The 19,695-nt window shown below is 32.9% G+C and overlaps 1 protein-coding gene across 2 annotated transcripts in view; it reads left to right on the forward strand.

Moving 5' to 3' along the window:
- Positions 1 to 19,695, forward strand: part of LOC100368341 (cGMP-dependent protein kinase 1-like) — a 142,309-nt gene that overhangs the window by 117,315 nt on the left and 5,299 nt on the right. For both annotated transcript variants that reach the window (XM_006820433.3, XM_085493596.1), the window contains exons 3-12: positions 7,270 to 7,383; positions 7,614 to 7,719; positions 10,424 to 10,487; positions 11,984 to 12,061; positions 13,911 to 14,005; positions 14,134 to 14,205; positions 16,076 to 16,147; positions 16,620 to 16,707; positions 17,401 to 17,540; positions 19,109 to 19,340. In XM_006820433.3, the coding sequence (XP_006820496.1) occupies positions 7,270 to 7,383; positions 7,614 to 7,719; positions 10,424 to 10,487; positions 11,984 to 12,061; positions 13,911 to 14,005; positions 14,134 to 14,205; positions 16,076 to 16,147; positions 16,620 to 16,707; positions 17,401 to 17,540; positions 19,109 to 19,340 (1,061 nt within the window). The remainder of the gene's footprint in view (positions 1 to 7,269; positions 7,384 to 7,613; positions 7,720 to 10,423; positions 10,488 to 11,983; positions 12,062 to 13,910; positions 14,006 to 14,133; positions 14,206 to 16,075; positions 16,148 to 16,619; positions 16,708 to 17,400; positions 17,541 to 19,108; positions 19,341 to 19,695) is intronic.

Below are 19,695 nucleotides of genomic sequence, written 5' to 3' on the forward strand. Positions count from 1 at the left end.
ATTTTTGGCATGAATAACATTTCCACTAACGCAACCCTGCGACAATCTTTTATCACATAATTTTAATGTAAGTCAGTATATATAGCATACAACATAACATGTATATGCTATGATTTCAGTGACAACATTTCATGATGGCTTTTACAAATTGACACTAATGACACAGAAAATGTTTTATTAAAAATAAAAATGAGAGAAAAATATTTGATAGTTACAGCTATTGTTGATTTATATAATTACGACTTTTGTCATTTACATGCACATGCGCTACCATAATAGAGAAATAACAGTGGTTGATGCCTGTGTCTGCTAATTGCTCTTTTATCTCATTTCGTCATATTTACAATATTCTCTGATTTGCAGTTTGTTATCCTTTACAAAAATTTCAGTCTTGTCGCACAGTGTTGCAGTGTCTATGCTGTAGGGCCGCTGCAGCCATGCTGCAGAGTGTTGCAGTGTCTATGCTGTAGGGCCGCTGCAGCCATGTTGCACAGTGTTGCAGTGTCTATGCTGTAGGGCTGTTGCAGCCATGCTGCAGTGTTGCAGTGTCTATGCTGTAGGGCTGTTGCAGCCATGCTGCACAGTGTTGCAGTGTCTATGCTGTAGGGCTATTGCAGCCATGTTGCACAGTGTTGCAGTGTCTATGCTGTAGGGCTGTTGCAGCCATGCTGCAGTGTTGCAGTGTCTATGCTGTAGGGCTGTTGCAGCCATGCTGCACAATCCTTGCTGCATGGACATTCTTTCATATGCAAATTAGCACTGCAGCATGGATGCAGCTACTTTCTATATAGATCATTAAAAACTAGCTATAAGGATGTCGCTACCACCAAACCACTGGTCCATTTCACAACATTACTATCTATTCCTATCTGTGCTTGAAATTGTACAAAACAATTTCCTCAAAAAAACCACCTACTCTGATAATAAGAGTTAAACCAGTGCTGCATAGAAATGACCAGTGCATGAGTGGCATTCCTGCTTTTGGTTATAAAGTTATGGTAGCTGTGTCTATGCTGTACAGAATTCATCTCTGCGGTACCAGTGTAGCTAGCCACACCAAGCTGCACTGATTTATAATTATATTCCTGCACTGGTTTTCTGTGCAGTATCACTGCAGTGCCATGCCGCATCCATGCTGTAACTATGCCATGCAGCTTTCATTTTCATAAGGGATCACATGGCATTTACTGATTGAACTATTCTGACATCAGTATCAACATTTCACATTCAGAATTTGAGAAGAAAACTTTGATTATAAAAGCATACAATGTTTATTCAAGGATTGCATATTATATTTCACTTTACAATGTTCCACAGTATAATTAATACATTTATTGTTAGCGGGGATGTTGCCATGTTTACTGGGTATAACATACTCTAAGTAGAGTGTGTGACACATGTGCATGCTTTGACAAACACGACACCTGAATAGTGGCCATCAATAAATCATCCTCCACTGTATTTATTTGTTTGAGTACAAATACACATAATTCATATATTATATTTAGATAATATTCTTGATTAACTATTTGTAAATATTTGTATTGTACCCCAGTGCATGAATATTAAAAAAAGGATTGCCCCAAAATATCATTTGTAGATCAGTTGTAGACTATTTGTAGACTATTTGTAGAGCCTTGTAGGCTCAAATCAAAATTCTTTCACCAAATTTTTTTATAAAAATTAGAATTGCGCGACTTTAATGAATTTTCTTTTGGTAAAAGTGTGTGTCCAGCTTTTGTATATTTGAAGTACACCTTTAAAGTGTAACTGAATTGGGACAATTGACTTTTTTGTGTGCAAAATTTATTTATAAAAACATTATGAAAAAAAATCAAGTGAAAAATGTACATAAATTAAGTAAACGATCAATAATAATGTTCTGGATAAGGACACGCCCACGTTCAGTTTCTTGGTCGACTCAGAGCGAGGCTCCAACTAGAGTACCTAATTAGCATACAAGGGTACTTTGTGACGTCACGGGGGGAACTTGTCATCGTCTCACAATGGCCGCTATACGTATGCAGTGCTCGGAAAGCGACACGGAATCTATGTTATCGTCTGACGAGAGTTATGAAATCGAAGAGTATGATGACAATGAGAGATGTCACGATTTTGTTTTAGAGTGCCAGAGACAAATTGGCCCATACAGGTTTGAACCTGCAAGAAAAGTACGCGATGTGGGTGATCGTGTACCTTCCCAAAATGACCGTGACACAGAGTTTGAACATGTGACCGGCTTGGTTTCCAGTTTCTGTCTTTTGTTCATCCAAATTCTAAACACATATCAGTGTGCAATTTTCAGTTTCTTGATCTTCTGAAGAAATCATGTAAAGACACAAAGTACGTGAACGGTGAATGCGTCCAGTGCTTACATTTTCCAATCGCCATTTTGTGTTTTGTTGTTGTTGTTCCACAATCGATCTAGTTATTTCGACTCTGGCATAATAACATGAATACATTCTAAACTTTTCAAGCAAATTAATATTCATATTCTACATGGAAAATATTATTCTTCTGGTTATTTACACAGTTATTCCCGAAACCCAAATAATTCATAACGAATCCAGATGGTGGATCAACAAATGATTCGGGCGTAAAATGGACACTGCAAATAACGGTATATGGAGAAGGTCCATCCCAATGTTTCCTGGTGTTCTTGACGGCTTTGGTCCACTGATGTCATAAATTCGAATCTTTTGGGAACCCATAAAGACTTACGCGATCGCCGTGTGTGTTACTACACCCGCCAACAACACAGCGTTTCCCCATGAAAACGATCGTGGTAACTCGTTGTATATGATGGTAACTCGTAAGAATTCTCGATCTTGGTAACTCGTTGTATATGTTTACGAAACGCGTGCGTATGGAAAATGATAAACAATCCTGTCTGCTAGCTAGCTCATGCTTTATGCTCCCGTTGGTGGCGCCATTTCGGTTACACTCGTAATGCCGAAAAAACTCGAAGGTGATGGGAGAGGGGGGCGTGGCGCGATTTCGGAATATCATTGACTGTTTACCCAATTTATATATCCTTTTCACTTGATTTTTTTTCATAATGTTGTTTATAAATAAATTTTGCACACAAAAAAAGTCAATTGTCCCAATTCAGTTACACTTTAATACAAGCACACATAAACCAGAAATTGAATTTACTGTAAAAACTCCTCTTCTATAAATTCAACCACATTTTGGACCTTCTTGGTTCGACTCTAATTTAGAACAAACACTATTGTGGCACGTGTTTAGTAATGTGGTGCTTAGTCGTAAAAATCTTTTCTGGTCATGAAATAACACAAGAGATTGTGTTTTGATGGAAATGCTTTTTTTCTTACAACATATAATGCATATTGCATGTTTTTTTTTAATTATTAATATTTATGGTGTTGCAAATATATTTATTAGGATAAGTGTACAATATCACATGCATTATTTGTGTATCACCACATGATGTGAGACAAGGCAGATCAAAAATCAATATCACCTCAGTGTTACAAGCTTACATACTGTCAAACGTTTTTCACTGTGCGCACTGCCTGATTGTTGTCCTAAGCTTGTAGGGCTATATACTTTCAAATAACTACATCATTTTTGCAAGCTCACATGTGTATTTTTATTCAGTCCCTTCAAAAACAAATTTCAGCAAAGATCACAAATGAGCAGAATTGCCACACAGCGTATGCAAGACATTAGAATACTGCAATAGAATACTGAGGCGTCAACAAAATTAGAATACAAGGCACACGCAATGATACATTTGTATTCGGCGTTATTTCACCAATAATTCCACTGTCAACACTCATTTTACTGTCATACTGTTAAAATATACATATACAATCCCACGATATATTCTCTTAGGTTTACGTCAGCAACACTCATGTTTACCTCCAGAGTAGCAGCAATCCTCGCCTGCAGCTCGAATTGACACAAAAAACTCTTGTGGTAACAAATGCTGACGTCAATGTAAGAGAAAATATTGCAAGATTATACATAAATTTATGACGATAAATGAGTTTTAAACATATTTATGGTTAAATATAGGTTTACTGGTTAAGACTTATATTGATGTCTTTCAAACATTTATATTTATAGCCAGAAATTGCATCTGCATACTAAGTTTAGAATTGATGTTTTGAAAATACAATAATAAATTATAATATAATATAAATTTATAATCTGTTCTATCAGCTGAAATTTGTTTCTGTAAATAACAATTTCTCAAACATTTTTAGCTCCGCTGTCAACTTTGTCGAGCGGAGCTTATCATATGAGTGAGGGTCCGTCGTCCGTGTCAATGTTTTATTTTTTCGACTTCTTCTTGAAAACTACAAGCCTGAATGCTTTGATACTTGGTGTATACGTACCTTGAGTGGACCTCTCTTAGGTTTGTTCATTTCATGATGATATCTTAAATTCTCTAACTTTGGTGAATATCTTTGTCATTTTTGGTAAAAAGTGATATTTTCGACTTCTTGTTAAAAACCGCAAGTCCAATTGCTTTAATATTACATATATAGATACTACATGTGGACCTCTCTCAGATTTGTTCATTTTGTAATGATATATTTAATTTTCTAATTTTGGTGACTATTTTTGTCATTTTGGTGAAAAGTGATATTTTTGAATTCTTGTTGAAAACAGCAAGTCCCATTGCTTTGATACTATACATATTGTTCATTTTCTAATGATATCTTCAGTTCTTTAATTGAAATGTGCATTGCTAACAGCGGAGCTATCTCAGCAGACTGGCTGCTTGTTTTAAACATGTTTCTGTGTGCTATTTATGGATGATTTTTCCCTTTTTCCCACTCTTGAACAGGTTTCAAATAGATGTATTATATATATATGTATTATATATATTATAGATGTTTTTTAGCTTCACATTTGGTAAGGAAGGGCAGGTTTCAAACCAGCTTTGGTGTTTGAAGTTGCATTTGTTAGATAATTGAGTCTGCTTCATACTGACTGTAAAATCTGTATTAGAAGCGGAATCTTCATCTTTAAATTGATAATCAAAAAATTCACTGTTTCTCATATGTGTTGATGCTCTAATAGGAAGCCACCTTTCCTCTGTTCTGATACAGTAGCGTCAATTTCAGTTAAGATGAATGTGATGTACATTTATAAATTAATAGAGATTGATTTTAATGAATAACATTTCATGCATATCATTAGATAAGTTGTCCTTTAGCATGAAATTAATGATTTGAAGTGAAGAACAAGAAAACTCACATTAGTACACTAACCTACAAACTTGATAGATGACAAACAAGATGAATTGAGACGAGGTAATGTTAAGTGGGTAAAGTGAGATACCCAATCAATTCAATTTGAAGTTAAAACAAGCCGGACTAGATCCGTAATTAGATATGGATTCAACTGTTACAGTGCAATTGAACTAGAGTTTGTACAAATTATATATGAAGTACGTGACTTGCTCAGCTTGAAAGTTAAGGGTACTTAAGATTCTATTTTTAGCATCATTGTCAGGTGCAGGGATAAGTTACCATTGTTCGTAATCTATACCTGGTGTAGCTGTGTCACAGAGTTAATGACTTCTGAATGAACTTGGGCGAATCATGAAGTTGGGCGGATCTTGAACTTGGGCGGATCATGAACTTGGGGAGCATCTTTTCACTTCAAAATGATGACTTTGTTTTACAGGAGACTTGATTGTTTGAAATGCTCATTCTAGTTCAGTATGATTGCGTTGATCCACAGTCAGCATTATATTAGCTAGGCACCATAGCACAATTAAAATAGCCTTCCTCCTATCTGCTAAACTCAATAATGTCACAATATTAATACATACCACAATTAATCTATTAGAAGCACTTTTGCTTATGTTATTAACAGAGGTGTGCCAAGGTCAAAATAATGTAGAATCCAATATACAATACATTTTTGGTTTGAATTTGTTTCTATTGGAGATGTGCATGTAAGAGAGCAAATATACTGTATTGGTTCAGTAGTCAACTACTAGTAGCTGAGAATTAACATCTGTATATTTCATGAAAATGGAAGTCAATTTGTGTTGCCGGCAGTCTGTATCACCAGTTTAACCATACAATGCTTGCAAGAATGTAGCATAAGGCATTGACCTCTCTCTCAATTTCAAACTAGATTACTATAAGGGTTAATTACTAAAGAGGAAAAGTATGTTTCCCCATATCACCAATTTGTGTTTGAGTGATACTCTGAGATCAAGTAATGTTGAACACCGCCCTCGCTCAATTCTCTGATGTCTATACTTGGACTTCCAGTAAGATACTTAATTAATGTCTTGATTGTCACAATCTCTGCAGAAATATCCATCTACAATAACATGAAGATTTTTATATGTTTTTGTGTTAAACTAACTTCTGAATTGTATTCTTACATATTGTAGTGTAAGTGGAATCATTAACCAACAGAAACGCTCTCTCCCATATGTCATTAACAACCCTCCCCTCCCATGCAGTTTAAATGGAATCTTCCACCCACAAATATTCTCACTTTCATGTATTTAACAATCCCTCCCCTCCCATGCAGTATAAATGAATCTCCCACCCACAAAGATCCTCCCCTCACTAAAGATTCTCCCCTTCATTTCATTAACAATCCCTCCCCTCCCATGCAGTATAAATGAATCTCCCACCCACAAAGATCCTCCCCTCCATAAAGAATCTCCCCTCCATTTCATTAACAAACCCTTCCCTTCCATGCAGTTTAAATGGAATCTTCCACCCACAAATACATTTGTATTCTCACTTTTATGTATTTAACCATCCCTCCCCTCCATAAAGATTCTCCCCTCCATGTCATTAACAATCCCTTCCCTTCGATGCAGTATAAACTGAATCTCCTATCCACAAAGATTCTTTCTTCAATAACAAAATCACCAACAATTCCCCCTCTACCATGCAATGTAAATGGACTCACCCAGCTACAAAGATTCTCTCAACTTTTATGAGAAAAACCTACACCCAAACAAATTTGAAGTGATAAACAAAGGGATTTGTGATGACCAACCATGAGGGCGATATACCATTGCGTTAACGGTTAATGACATGTTGTACTATTTGTATAATTAATCACCATAAGTGTTTTTATGATTATAAACTGTTATTGTCAAGATCTTGTAGATGCATGAGGTGGTTTACAATCTACTTTACGACAAATAGACATGTGTAAGGTTTGCAGGAATAAATTAACATATGACCAGATTGATGGGACAAATGATCAAAAGTGATACAAAAGAATTTACAGTGTTATTTATTTATTTTACAGGGGGTAAAGTAGAAGTTACAAAAGAGGGTAAATTTCTCTGTTTCATGGGTCCAGGCAAAGTATTTGGTGAACTAGCTATTCTTTATAATTGCACAAGAACTGCTACTGTCAAAGGTGAGAGTTGTTTTCCCATCTATGAATTTATTTCATTCTAAAATTAATTGTAATTGTGGATTATTGGTTGTCATTTCCTAAAAAAAACAACAAGTATATATATATGAATTAACACTGGGGGCGCCATACCTGCAAGAGTTGCAGCAGATGATGAGGAAAAAAAAAGCTAAGTCAATGACTTTGACTTGAGAAATTAATTTGTATTAATATTTGTTTATTAACTGTTTCAGCTAGCACAAACACAAAACTATGGGCTATAGACAGACCGTGCTTCCAAGCTATTATGATGAAAACTGGACTGTTGCGACTAGAAGAATTTGTGGCTCTTCTCAAAAAGTATGTGGCTGTGTATTACATATGTTATGCATTTTGTCAGTAATGATGTCATCATGTTATGCATTTTGTCACTGATGATGTCATCATTAATGCATTCTGTCACTGATGATGTCATCATTTATGCACACTGTCACTGATGATGTCATCATGTTATGCATTCTGTCACTGATGATGTCATCATGTTATGCATATTGTCACTGATGATGTCATCATGTAATGCACACTGTCACTGATGATGTCATCATGCTATACATATGATGTCATCAGTACATTAATATGCATAATGTCACTGTTGATGTCAGCAATATATGCTTTTCAGTTGCAGTTTATCATTTTAGTGAGCCAATGGCACCAACCAGTCTACAGAAATTGATGATGCCATCAATAAATATGCTCAAGTAATGATAATTTTTTGTGTTTTGTGAAGTTTACCCATAATCCTGTGTATTCAAATATCAAATCACATATCACCCTCACGTTCTACCAACTACCCCTACATTATAATGTTAAGATCCATCAGTACAGGATCTAACTGAAAGGAATCTAATTTTAGCACAGTCTGTCTTTTTGACAGTTTTCCATTTAGTTCAGATTCAGGATAGACCTGTGCCCTAAGATTGTACTATAATCAGATGTATTTGTTAAATATTAATACATTAAAGAATGTACCCACATGTCTGAACTAACAACTCTATTTTGGTAATTATCATCTCATATGGGTCATTAAGTGCAAGGTTAGATCTGTATTTTATTTTTATGCCATTATAATTCACAGTTCTATTTATTTATAGAATGATTATCTGTCTCATTATTACTGCAATATCTGCATTGATTTGATTCTAAAATGAAATCTAGAAAGTTTAAAAAAGTTGTTAAACAAAGCAAAATCGGAATCTAATCAGTATCTTCTTATTCATGACAGTACTAATCTTTTGGATATTAAAAGTATTAAATATTTATAAATCTTTAAACAATATCATAATTTTCTGCCATTGAAATATGTTATTTGACTCAAAATGTATTAAATAAATTAAAAAAGAAATATTTGAATATTACCTGGTAACAGAAATTGATATGAAAAGCACTATGTATAAGTATTTTGTTGTAAGTAGCATGTCAGGCTTCAGCTAAGTAGCTTTTGATATGCCATTTTGAATTGCTGCTTAGTAAGAATTACGTAACTATGACAATGGCAGATAAAATCTTACTAGTTCTCCTTATCAGCTTTATAAAAAATATTATTGATAGATAAAATAAATGGGGGTTGATTTAACAGTAATACTTTGTTCATTATTAATAATTTTCTAAAAATATGATAATTGATGCAATTGTAAATTATTGTTTATATACATGTCCTATTTAAAGATTGCTATTTCATAAATAGTTGTTTTTCAAAGAAAGAATGACAACTTTATTCTTCAATCATAATTGTAATTCCTGGCAATCCCAATATTTTTATTACAAGGTTCTAGAAATGGTTCAGTGAAGAAAATTATTAATAACTTTATTCAAAATATTTAATAGCAGCTGATTTTTTTAAATAAATGAGTTAATTGAAATCATTTGGAAATTGTTACTTCGTATTACAGAAACTGAGCTATTTTTATCCTAAAAGGTTGAACCATTATTAATAGGGGTGTTAACACCATAATTCAAGGATTTCTTCACAATCAGTATTTGCCTCATGAAAAATCTAATCATGCTAGGGAAGCATCATTTATATTGAGTACTTAAGTGAGTTGAAATTCCGATCACACTTCAGAGGTCCCTCATAAGTGTACAGTAGAGAATGTGACAGTAGGTATACTATGCAATGGTACGCCGATACCTGTTACTATTATTTTTGCTGCTGCATGAGGTCAGGTGACAAAGATCGTCCAACTGAAGATTCCTATCTTCTTACCAAGCGCAGTTCAGTACAGTATGTATTAATTAGTTATTTGTAGCATCCCACTAACAATGGCCAATGAAATCAATTGTATGGCTAGTAACTTAATCTAGATGATTCCATTTAACATTGGTTATTTAATTTTACAAATCATTAATATCCAATTAATTTAAAATTTGTCAATCTGAATTCAAAATTAATTTATTCAGGACCATATCCATATTACTTATATAATAATTCATAATTTTGACATATTTACATATTACATAATTTTATATTTATAGCCAAATGTTTTATTTTTGGATTCAAACTATTTGTAAAATATGGAATTCCATATAAACTTAGATTGTTTTTGTGTGTCTTATTTTGAATCAGTGTGTGGTGAATAGAAAGTGACTGGTGAGGGCCTCATAAGCAACTAGCATAGATGAATAGATCTGCTGCTAATCAATTGATTTTTTTACTCTAATCAGTGGAGTATAGTTCTATTAGGTACTTTAAAACACTGCTGTTTTTCATAAATAGCTTTTAATCACTTATTTTGTTTTTTTGCATTGTTAGATGTGTTGTTTTCTTATTCATAGACATAAAAAAAAATCACTTTGAAATTCTGCGCAAGTAGTAACTCTTATTGAAGTTATAGAATTTATTGTATATGCTAAAATGTGAGAAACCTTTGAATATATCCATCAACATTACCATTGCATACAATATATTATCAATGAATTATCATGGAAAAACAGATACAATATTTCTTTTTATTTCTGTTCTATTATCGTGCAATATGTAATTGTTACCATATTTGATGTATTTCAGTGTGCCAACATTTAAAACACTTCCTGAAGAAGGCCTCAATAAAATAGCAGATGTTTTAGAAGAAGTAAGTTAAAGCACCACAGTTGTCATGAGATGGGTCCCATGTGATGATATGAGTCCCATGTAATGTATACACAGAGATTACGTTAATTCTCATATTCTGATTCCTGGACCCCCAATATAAAAGAGGGACCCTCACCTAAACACAAAAAGGCACATAGAATACTGTGGAATACTTTTTTTTCGCTGGAAGAAATTTTCGCTGAAAAGTCTTTTTGGGCGTTTTGCTTGGAATTTATTTTCACTGATTTTTGATGGGTTTAATGTGAAATATTGGAAAAAAGTATATTCGCTGGATTTTATTTTCACGGAATCATCTCTTCAGCGAAAATAGCGAAAATAAATTCCAAGCAAAAATAAAGTATTCCACAGTATATAAGTTCCAGTTCATTTTCTTATCGAGACTCGGTAAACAAAAACGCTAACGCAATCCCTGTGTATATATGTTGAATACTTTGTCTGTTTTCTACCAAACATGAACGACATGAGTGACAAACACTAGGGAATCAAACTGAGCTGCACCAACATTTTTGTGGGATTTGTCAAACAGTTGTTGACAACACTTCTGAGGAATTCTGCCTAATTGGTCGGTTATTTGAAGTAAATAAAAACAATGTTGCTATAAATAGTTAGCAGTCGTATACATCATGGGAAGTAAACAGATGTAGATTTCATAACATCAAATTTGTCATGTAAACAAATAAAGCTATTCACTTTTGACCTTTCATTATAAATATCATTGTTAATAATACAAATTATATTCATTAATAAATAAATAAAATTCTTAAACTGTTCTGATCAGTATTTTCCAATATACAGATGTTTTTTCTGATGCATATAGCTTGATTTCAAAAAGCTCAGTAAAAAATCAAATTTATCTGATTGTACATGATGAATGTTTTTTTAGATCCTGTTTGAATAAAGTAAAAAAACAGGAACCTGTCGATTGACCTACATGTGTCTGTCTGTGCATCTTCATCTGTATAGCCTGAGCTATTCTGAACTTTTCTTATACAAACTTACATGTACATCAGAAATATTGGGTGCATTTGCATGTGCACTTATATGCTGTAAGTTTTCAAACTCAAGTATTTTTGTCTTTCCAGAACCAGATCTTGATCAGGCATGAATGAATTTTGTTTAAAATTGGTACTTACAGTAGACATTATGGGACCTTGATGCACATCATTTTGTTTTTTAGATCAGATCCAAAATGAAAATGGCCATCATATCTCTGACAAGCCTTGACCAATTATTCTCAGACTGTATATACATCATGTCATACACATGATCATGTATTTATTTGTTCAGATTCAAAATTGCTGAATTATTAAAAATTCATCAAAATCTAGCATTTTTGGCATTTTGGACCTGAAATTTAGTCTTATATGAATATTTATTGTTCAAATTGTTATGTACATTGGAACCATGTTTTCTGATCTACATGGCTTTTTCTTCACTGGTTTGACTTACCCTGGAACACCATATTTTTGTTTACAGACATATTATGATGATGGTGAATGTATAGTACGACAAGGGGCAAGTGGAGATACCTTCTATATCATCAGCAGAGGAAAGGTAAACTTATCTTACAACAGTTCCATTGGAATGTCAACACTACTTCAAGTCACTATATTTTTCCACCAAGAAATTAAAAATTTCCTGTGATAATTTTGATTTTACAAATTTTAATCAAGATTTAACTAAAACTTATCATTTTTTGTGTCTTCAAGGAAAAAAAAACAAATCATGTGACAGTAATATTTGTTTCTCAGCGATACAAATAAGAATACCAACTTAAAGTTTATTTAAAAAAAAATATCAAGGAGTTATATTGAGTTGGTCATGTGATAAAAAGGTTATCACCTGATATCACTTATTCATAGAGCGGGTTGGTAGTCATGGTGACATGTACTCACCCGTGATGTCATACATTACATCAAGCAGCTCTGACCAAATGATATCATACATGTAGTGTTGTTGATTTCTATGAATGAATGAATGAATGAACAAACAAATGAACGAACGAACGAACGAATGAATGAATGTCCAACATTTGTTGTATTTCTTAAATACAATGTAACTATTAAAGAGAGTCCCAATGGAGGAATTGTGTAATTAATATTTATAGCCTGACTTGTGTCTCCCACGTGGCTCATTGTCTGTATTAGCTATAAGCCAATCTGTTGTGTTTTCTATCTAAAGATGATGACTGTCTTGGGAGATGCGCAAAGCATCCAATTATTAGTGGCAGAGGAGAGTACATTTTAAGTAGAAGCGTATTTATCACATGGTATTAGATTTATTAAAACTGTACTGTAGTGATCTGAATTTCAAGCATGCAAAGTACAGCATAAGTGAATCGGAAATAGATAGTCAGGCAAAGTATTGAACAAAAAACATTGAAAACACAACTTTTTGATTACAACGAACATTTGACCCACCATTGCTGATGTCATTTTGGTAGATGGTTATGTATGCCTAGGCAAGATTAATACAATAATAATGCCATTGTGATAGATCACACAGCGCTATAGTCCTAATTCAAAATATGAATCTAAAGTACCCAGTGCTTAGTTTTTTTCGCAGAAGAGTTGTCAGTAAAGATAACAGCGACAGGAAATTTCTGAGCCAAAATTATTTAGAAAATAATAGTCATTATTCAGTTAAATTTATTTATTTAATCTTAATGATATGAATAGTTATAGGGCTACTTTTTTTTTAATTTTCATGATAATAAAGATTTTCATGTTATGTTTTGCATTGATTCAATTATGAGTTTTTGAGCACCGACTTTTCTCACATTCCACCAAATAAAACCCACATTTTTATACTTTTTAGCTACATTCCTTGAGTGAGTCTCTATGAGATTTGATCATTTCATGATGATACCTTTAATTTTCTGTAATGTAATTTTTGGTCAAAACTGTTAGTGTAGGCTATTTCTTGAAAACATCTACTCTGATTGGTTTGATACTTGAATTAGATTAATTTGGTTCAAAATTATCACAAAACAAATTATAAAATACATAATTTTTGGCTGAGGAAAATTAGTGCTAAGAGTATTTAATGCCAAATGATTGAACATACAATCCACTTGTTTGAATAAAATCACTTTCTCTAAACATTTTTTGTTCAAATGCAAGTGAGTGATGTGAAATATAATTCTTTCTACAAAATTATGTCATTGTTTGGTTAAAAGACTTGATTTGTTCAATATTGAGATGTATCAGAGTTACATCATTGGGAGGGGGAGAGGGTAGTACCACTGTATACCTTTCTCAGTAGCTAACTCTCAGCTAGCTCCTAAACCAATATTAATATTAACAAAAAATAATAATACTGACTTTGATTACCAATAAACAATCACATAATAATTTAAATAAAATTTCACTGAATAAAACTGGTGTGTGTATTTCTTTTTAAGTGCCAAGTTACACAAAGGAGTTCCTCAAATTCAAATGCAAAAGTTATACGGACACTCAGGAGAGGAGATTACTTTGGTGAAAAAGCACTCAGTGGGTATGTTATGGTTTAATAATATTTATTGTCAGAATGTACATATACCAATATCGTGGATTTATCACTTATAAAAGTTGTTTTCAGAATGTATTTTCAGAATAACCATGTAATATATGTTTTTATTACAGAGAAGATATACGAAATGCCAATGTCATTGCCGCTGATAAGGGAGGCGTCAACTGTCTTGTACTGGACAGGGAGTAAGTTTTACATACAAATGTTATTAATATCAATATTTTAAATGCATCACATTTTTCCTGCTTAAAATTTAGTGCAAATATTTAGTGTACAGTTTGTTAAAATTTTTACTAAATTTCATCATCATTTTACAGTCAAGTTCAGATATTACTTTTAGTTTTTGAACAAATTGTTTGTCAATTTTCATGTGTGGAGAAGCAGACTGTGTAATATAATTAGTGTGCAGGTGAAGTATGTGAAATCAACTTACTATTATGTACATGTACATTTCATGTGTGGAGAAGCAGTCTGTGTAATATAATTAGTGTGCAGGTGAAGTATGTGAAATCAACTTACTATTATGTACATGTACATTTCATGTGTGGAGAAGCAGTCTGTGTAATATAATTAGTGTGCAGGTGAAGCATGTGAAATCAACTTACTATTATGTACATGTACATTTCATGTGTGGAGAAGCAGTCTGTGTAATATAATTAGTGTGCAGGTGAAGTATATTTGTGAAATCAACTTACTATTATGTACATGTACATTTCATGTGTGGAGAAGCAGTCTGTGTAATATAATTAGTATGCAGGTGAAGTATGTGAAATTAACTTACTATTATGTACATGTACATTTCATGTGTGGAGAAGCAGTCTGTGTAATATAATTAGTATGCAGGTGAAGTATGTGAAATTAACTTACTATTATGTACATGTACATTTCATGTGTGGAGAAGCAGTCTGTGTAATATAATTAGTGTGCAGGTGAAGTATGTGAAATCAACTTACTATTATGTACATGTACATTTCATGTGTGGAGAAGCAGTCTGTGTAATATAATTAGTGTGCAGGTGAAGCATGTGAAATCAACTTACTATTATGTACATGTACATTTCATGTGTGGAGAAGCAGTCTGTGTAATATAATTAGTGTGCAGGTGAAGTATATTTGTGAAATCAACTTACTATTATGTACATGTACATTTCATGTGTGGAGAAGCAGTCTGTGTAATATAATTAGTATGCAGGTGAAGTATGTGAAATTAACTTACTATTATGTACATGTACATTTCATGTGTGGAGAAGCAGTCTGTGTAATATAATTAGTATGCAGGTGAAGTATGTGAAATTAACTTACTATTATGTACATGTACATTTCATGTGTGGAGAAGCAGTCTGTGTAATATAATTAGTGTGCAGGTGAAGTATGTGAAATCAACTTACTATTATGTACATGTACATTTCATGTGTGGAGAAGCAGTCTGTGTAATATAATTAGTGTGCAGGTGAAGCATGTGAAATCAACTTACTATTATGTACATGTACATTTCATGTGTGGAGAAGCAGTCTGTGTGATATAATTAGTGTGCAGGTGAAGTATATTTGTGAAATCAACTTACTATTATGTACATGTACATTTCATGTGTGGAGAAGAAGTCTGTGTAATATAATTAGTGTGCAGGTGAAGCATGTGAAATCAACTTACTATTATGTACATGTACATTTCAAAGTGATGGATGACAACATTGCAATGTGACAATCCTTAATGTTTTACATGTTGTATTAAATGGGGATTTATCACATGTATGTCTCAGCATTATCTTCATTATATATCTATTAATACTGTAAAATACTTCATTTTAGCTGGAATTAATTTTTGCTGAAAAGATTGTTTGGTGTTTTGTCTGGAATTTATTTTTACTGCTTTTTGATGATTTGAATGTAAAATATAGAAAAAAAAAGTATATTTACTGGATTTTATTTTTTCTGAATCATTCCTTCAGCGAAAATAGCGAAAAATGAATTCCAAGTATTTATAATCCAAATAATGAAAAATTAAGACATAAGTTATTCATTGTAGTTGAAATTTAAATTAAAATTTTTATTTGTAGATCCTTTGCTCAAATTGCCGGCACTGATGCCAAACCTGGTCCAAAACCAGATCAAGATGGTTCCAGTATTGTGTAAGTATATTCAATAATTTGATTTTTGCTGCTAAGAATGTTCGCAGTCTAATGATTTAATGGTATTTGTGAAGATGCTATGAATTTTCACTGCTACAAAAATTGCATTATTTTTCAATGAAATTACAGCGGCTTACTGTACTCTGTGTAATTGGAGAACTAATTCACACAGCCATTTAATCTGAAATTATAGATGAGATATGAAAAGTGTGTTGCACAGGGAATCAGAAAGCTGATCTGTGGTATCCATAAACACTTCAAATATATGGAAGAATTGCCACACCTTTCAAAGTCATTGGACATAAAGTGCTATAAAAACAAAGATCATTGAATATGTCACCATAAGAGGGCAGTATTCATTTAACACTTGATTGGTTTGTTATGATAATGAATGGAATTAGAATGTTAACGAATAGTTGTGTCATATTTTACTGCATTGTATTACATTTCTTTGTTTATATCTCTCTGATAGAATTGAGTCGGAGTTTGCAGATCTTAAAATTGATGATCTTAAAAACGTGGCAACTCTGGGAGTTGGTGGCTTTGGTCGAGTAGAACTAGTAAGTTAATAACTCATTCCACTCACATGACACAACTCACATGACACAACTCACATGACACAACTCAACAAAAAGATTTTAAGGGTTATCTCAATTAAGAAGAAACTCAAACTGTATTCCCTCCCTCCTGAGACGGTTTCTCTCACAGAGTATATTCCATACAAGGTTTTGACAAACTACTGAATGTAAGGGCAAGGTTACCAGAGTTCAACTATGTTTTTGTACCTTGGGCAGACCTCTCGTAGATTTGCTCATTTTGTGATAATTTTGATGAATATTTTGGTCAATTTTGGTAAAAAGTGATATTTTCGACACCTTGTATAAAACAGCTAGTTCAATTGCTTTGATACTATACATATAGGAGGTATAGGTGGACCTCTCTCAGATTTGTTCATTTTCTAATGATATTGTTAATTCCTTAATTTTGATGAATATTTTAGTCAATTTTGGTAAAAAGTGATATTTTCGACTCCTTGTATAAAACAGCAAGTCTGATTGCTTTGATACTATACATATTGTTAATTTTCTAATGATATCTTCAGTTCTTCAATTGTAATATGCATTGCTAACAGCGGAGCTATCTCAGCTGAGAGGTTGCTTTTCTTTTTTTGACAAATAAATATATACCAGAAAATGTAAAATTATTTTTCTTTTGCGCCCAAATTAACTTTCCAATATTTTTTTTTTCCACAGGTTAATATTGGTAATGATACATCAAGAACTTTCGCACTTAAGCAACTAAAGAAGAAGCACATTGTAGAAACCCGGCAACAGGAACATATAATGTCAGAAAAAAGGATTATGTCAGAGGCAAGATGTGAATTCATAGTTAGGTTAGTATTAGTTTCCATGGAAACCACACAATTATAATACCTTGTTTTGGGGCAACAGTTTTTGGTAATTTAATTTGAAGTTTGTAACACTATAATTTTAGTTAGCAATAATTAAATAATTGTACATTATTGAATTGTTTTAAAGATAAATCAAAAAAATAAATCATTATCAGTAAATTATTTTAATGAGGTTTAAATGATTCATGACATTTTTTTAAAAACTGGGCTGATTATTTATAATAGTTAAAACACTGACTTGTTGGTAAGGTAAAACTAATACTGGAAAAACTCTGCCTCTATCATTAATGAATTGCCCTGAGTTGGATGATTTGTGATCTCTAAGCAGTTGAGTACAAATGTGTACTATCTCTCACATTTTTCAATTCAGTTTTTAACTTTATCAATTGCTTTTGGTGTTTTGTTTTTGTGCATATGTTCATTATTTCCAAAGGTCATGGCCATATGTTCATTATTTCCAAAGGTCATGGCCATATGTTCACTATTTCCAAAGGTCATGGCCATATGTTCATTATTTCCAAAGGTCATGGCCATATGTTCATTATTTCCAAAGGTCATGGCCATATGTTTATTATTTCCAAAGGTCATGGCCATATGTTCATTATTTCCGAAGGTCATGGCCATATGTTCATTATTTCCAAAGGTCATGGCCATATGTTCATTATTTCTAAAGGTCATGGCCATATGTTCATTATTTCCAAAGGTCATGGCCATATGTTCATTTTTTCCAAAGGTCATGGCCATATGTTCATTATTTCTAAAGATCATGGCCATATGTTCATTATTTCCAAAGGTCATGGCCATTTTCCTAACTGGGTATTAACTGTCTGGCAAGTGCCTTGCCTTGTAATCTTTGACTCTGTGCATCAGCAAACTGACGTTGACTCACACTTATTTGGACTCACTTTAAAAGTGGTCTTGAAAATAAACAATACAATATTGTTGGTAACTCTGACACACTATAAACTCTCTATGTTATATGTCATTTCCAACAGTAAATCTCTAGCGCGAACAGTTGTGTGCTTTAACCTATGACCCCAAAGCAATGCCCTCAGTAATCAAAGTGTACATCACATTACTACTGTCTAAACCATGCAATGAAATTCTGTAATAAGCATCATTTGATTTTACAGTGAATTGAGTGTAAACCCTGAACACACCTTAACCTTTTCACCACCAGTTCCTGCTTTTTATTAGTCACAAAATAGTCCTGTTTATAGTCTGCACTTTCCATCAGGAGATTGTGACAAAAAAAAGCCAAATTTTTTGATAAACTGAAAATTGACTCAAATTTGGTTTGTTGGCTCCAAAATTAGGGTTCGTTTCTAGAAATATTGAAGAATATAAGAAAAAAAGTGTAGACAAATTTGGAAGAAAAAGTCTGCTGGTAAAAAGGTTAAGAAAAATAAAAATACAATCTGCATCTGTCTGTGGCATCTGTCTGTCTTTGTCCGTGGCGATACCACTGATGACATTAATTTTTTAGTCACATAAACTAGAGATGTGATGTGTATCCAGTAGATTAAAACATGGATATATTTATATTGCAGATGTTATAGGACTTTCAAAAACACTAAGTTTTTGTATATGCTTCTTGAAGTATGTCTCGGAGGTGAATTGTGGACAATTCTACGAGACAAAGGATCCTTTGACGATAACACAACCAGATTTTACACTGCTTGCTGTTTAGAAGCATTAGCTTATCTTCATGCTAAAGGAATCGTTTACAGAGATCTTAAACCTGAGAATATTCTCCTAGATAACAAAGGCTATGCCAAATTGGTAAGTTAGTAACTGTATGATATGAACTGTATTTATATATTCTAAACTTACAGTATCCAATTGAATCTAAATTCCCTGTTTTTAAAACCAAAAATATGCAAATTGTTTATTACACCAATATAAGTTTTGGGCTTTCTGATAAACAAAATTTTATCAATTTTCTAATATAGTTTGGGTGGATATTTGTATTTGTCTTGGCTTGCCGTAGTTGTGGTCATGTGGAATCCCGGGTTGTTCATTTTGCATGTATGTGTATGTGACATTTTCCACATACCATTCACGTCTTAATTTTCCATAAAAATAATTCTAATATTTGTTTATTCCATGATTGAAAAGTGGATAAGATGAAAAGAAC

The sequence above is a fragment of the Saccoglossus kowalevskii genome, chromosome 19, assembly GCF_978046115.1.
Source record: "Saccoglossus kowalevskii chromosome 19, keSacKowa6.1, whole genome shotgun sequence".
NCBI classification, from domain to species: Eukaryota; Metazoa; Hemichordata; class Enteropneusta; family Harrimaniidae; genus Saccoglossus; species Saccoglossus kowalevskii.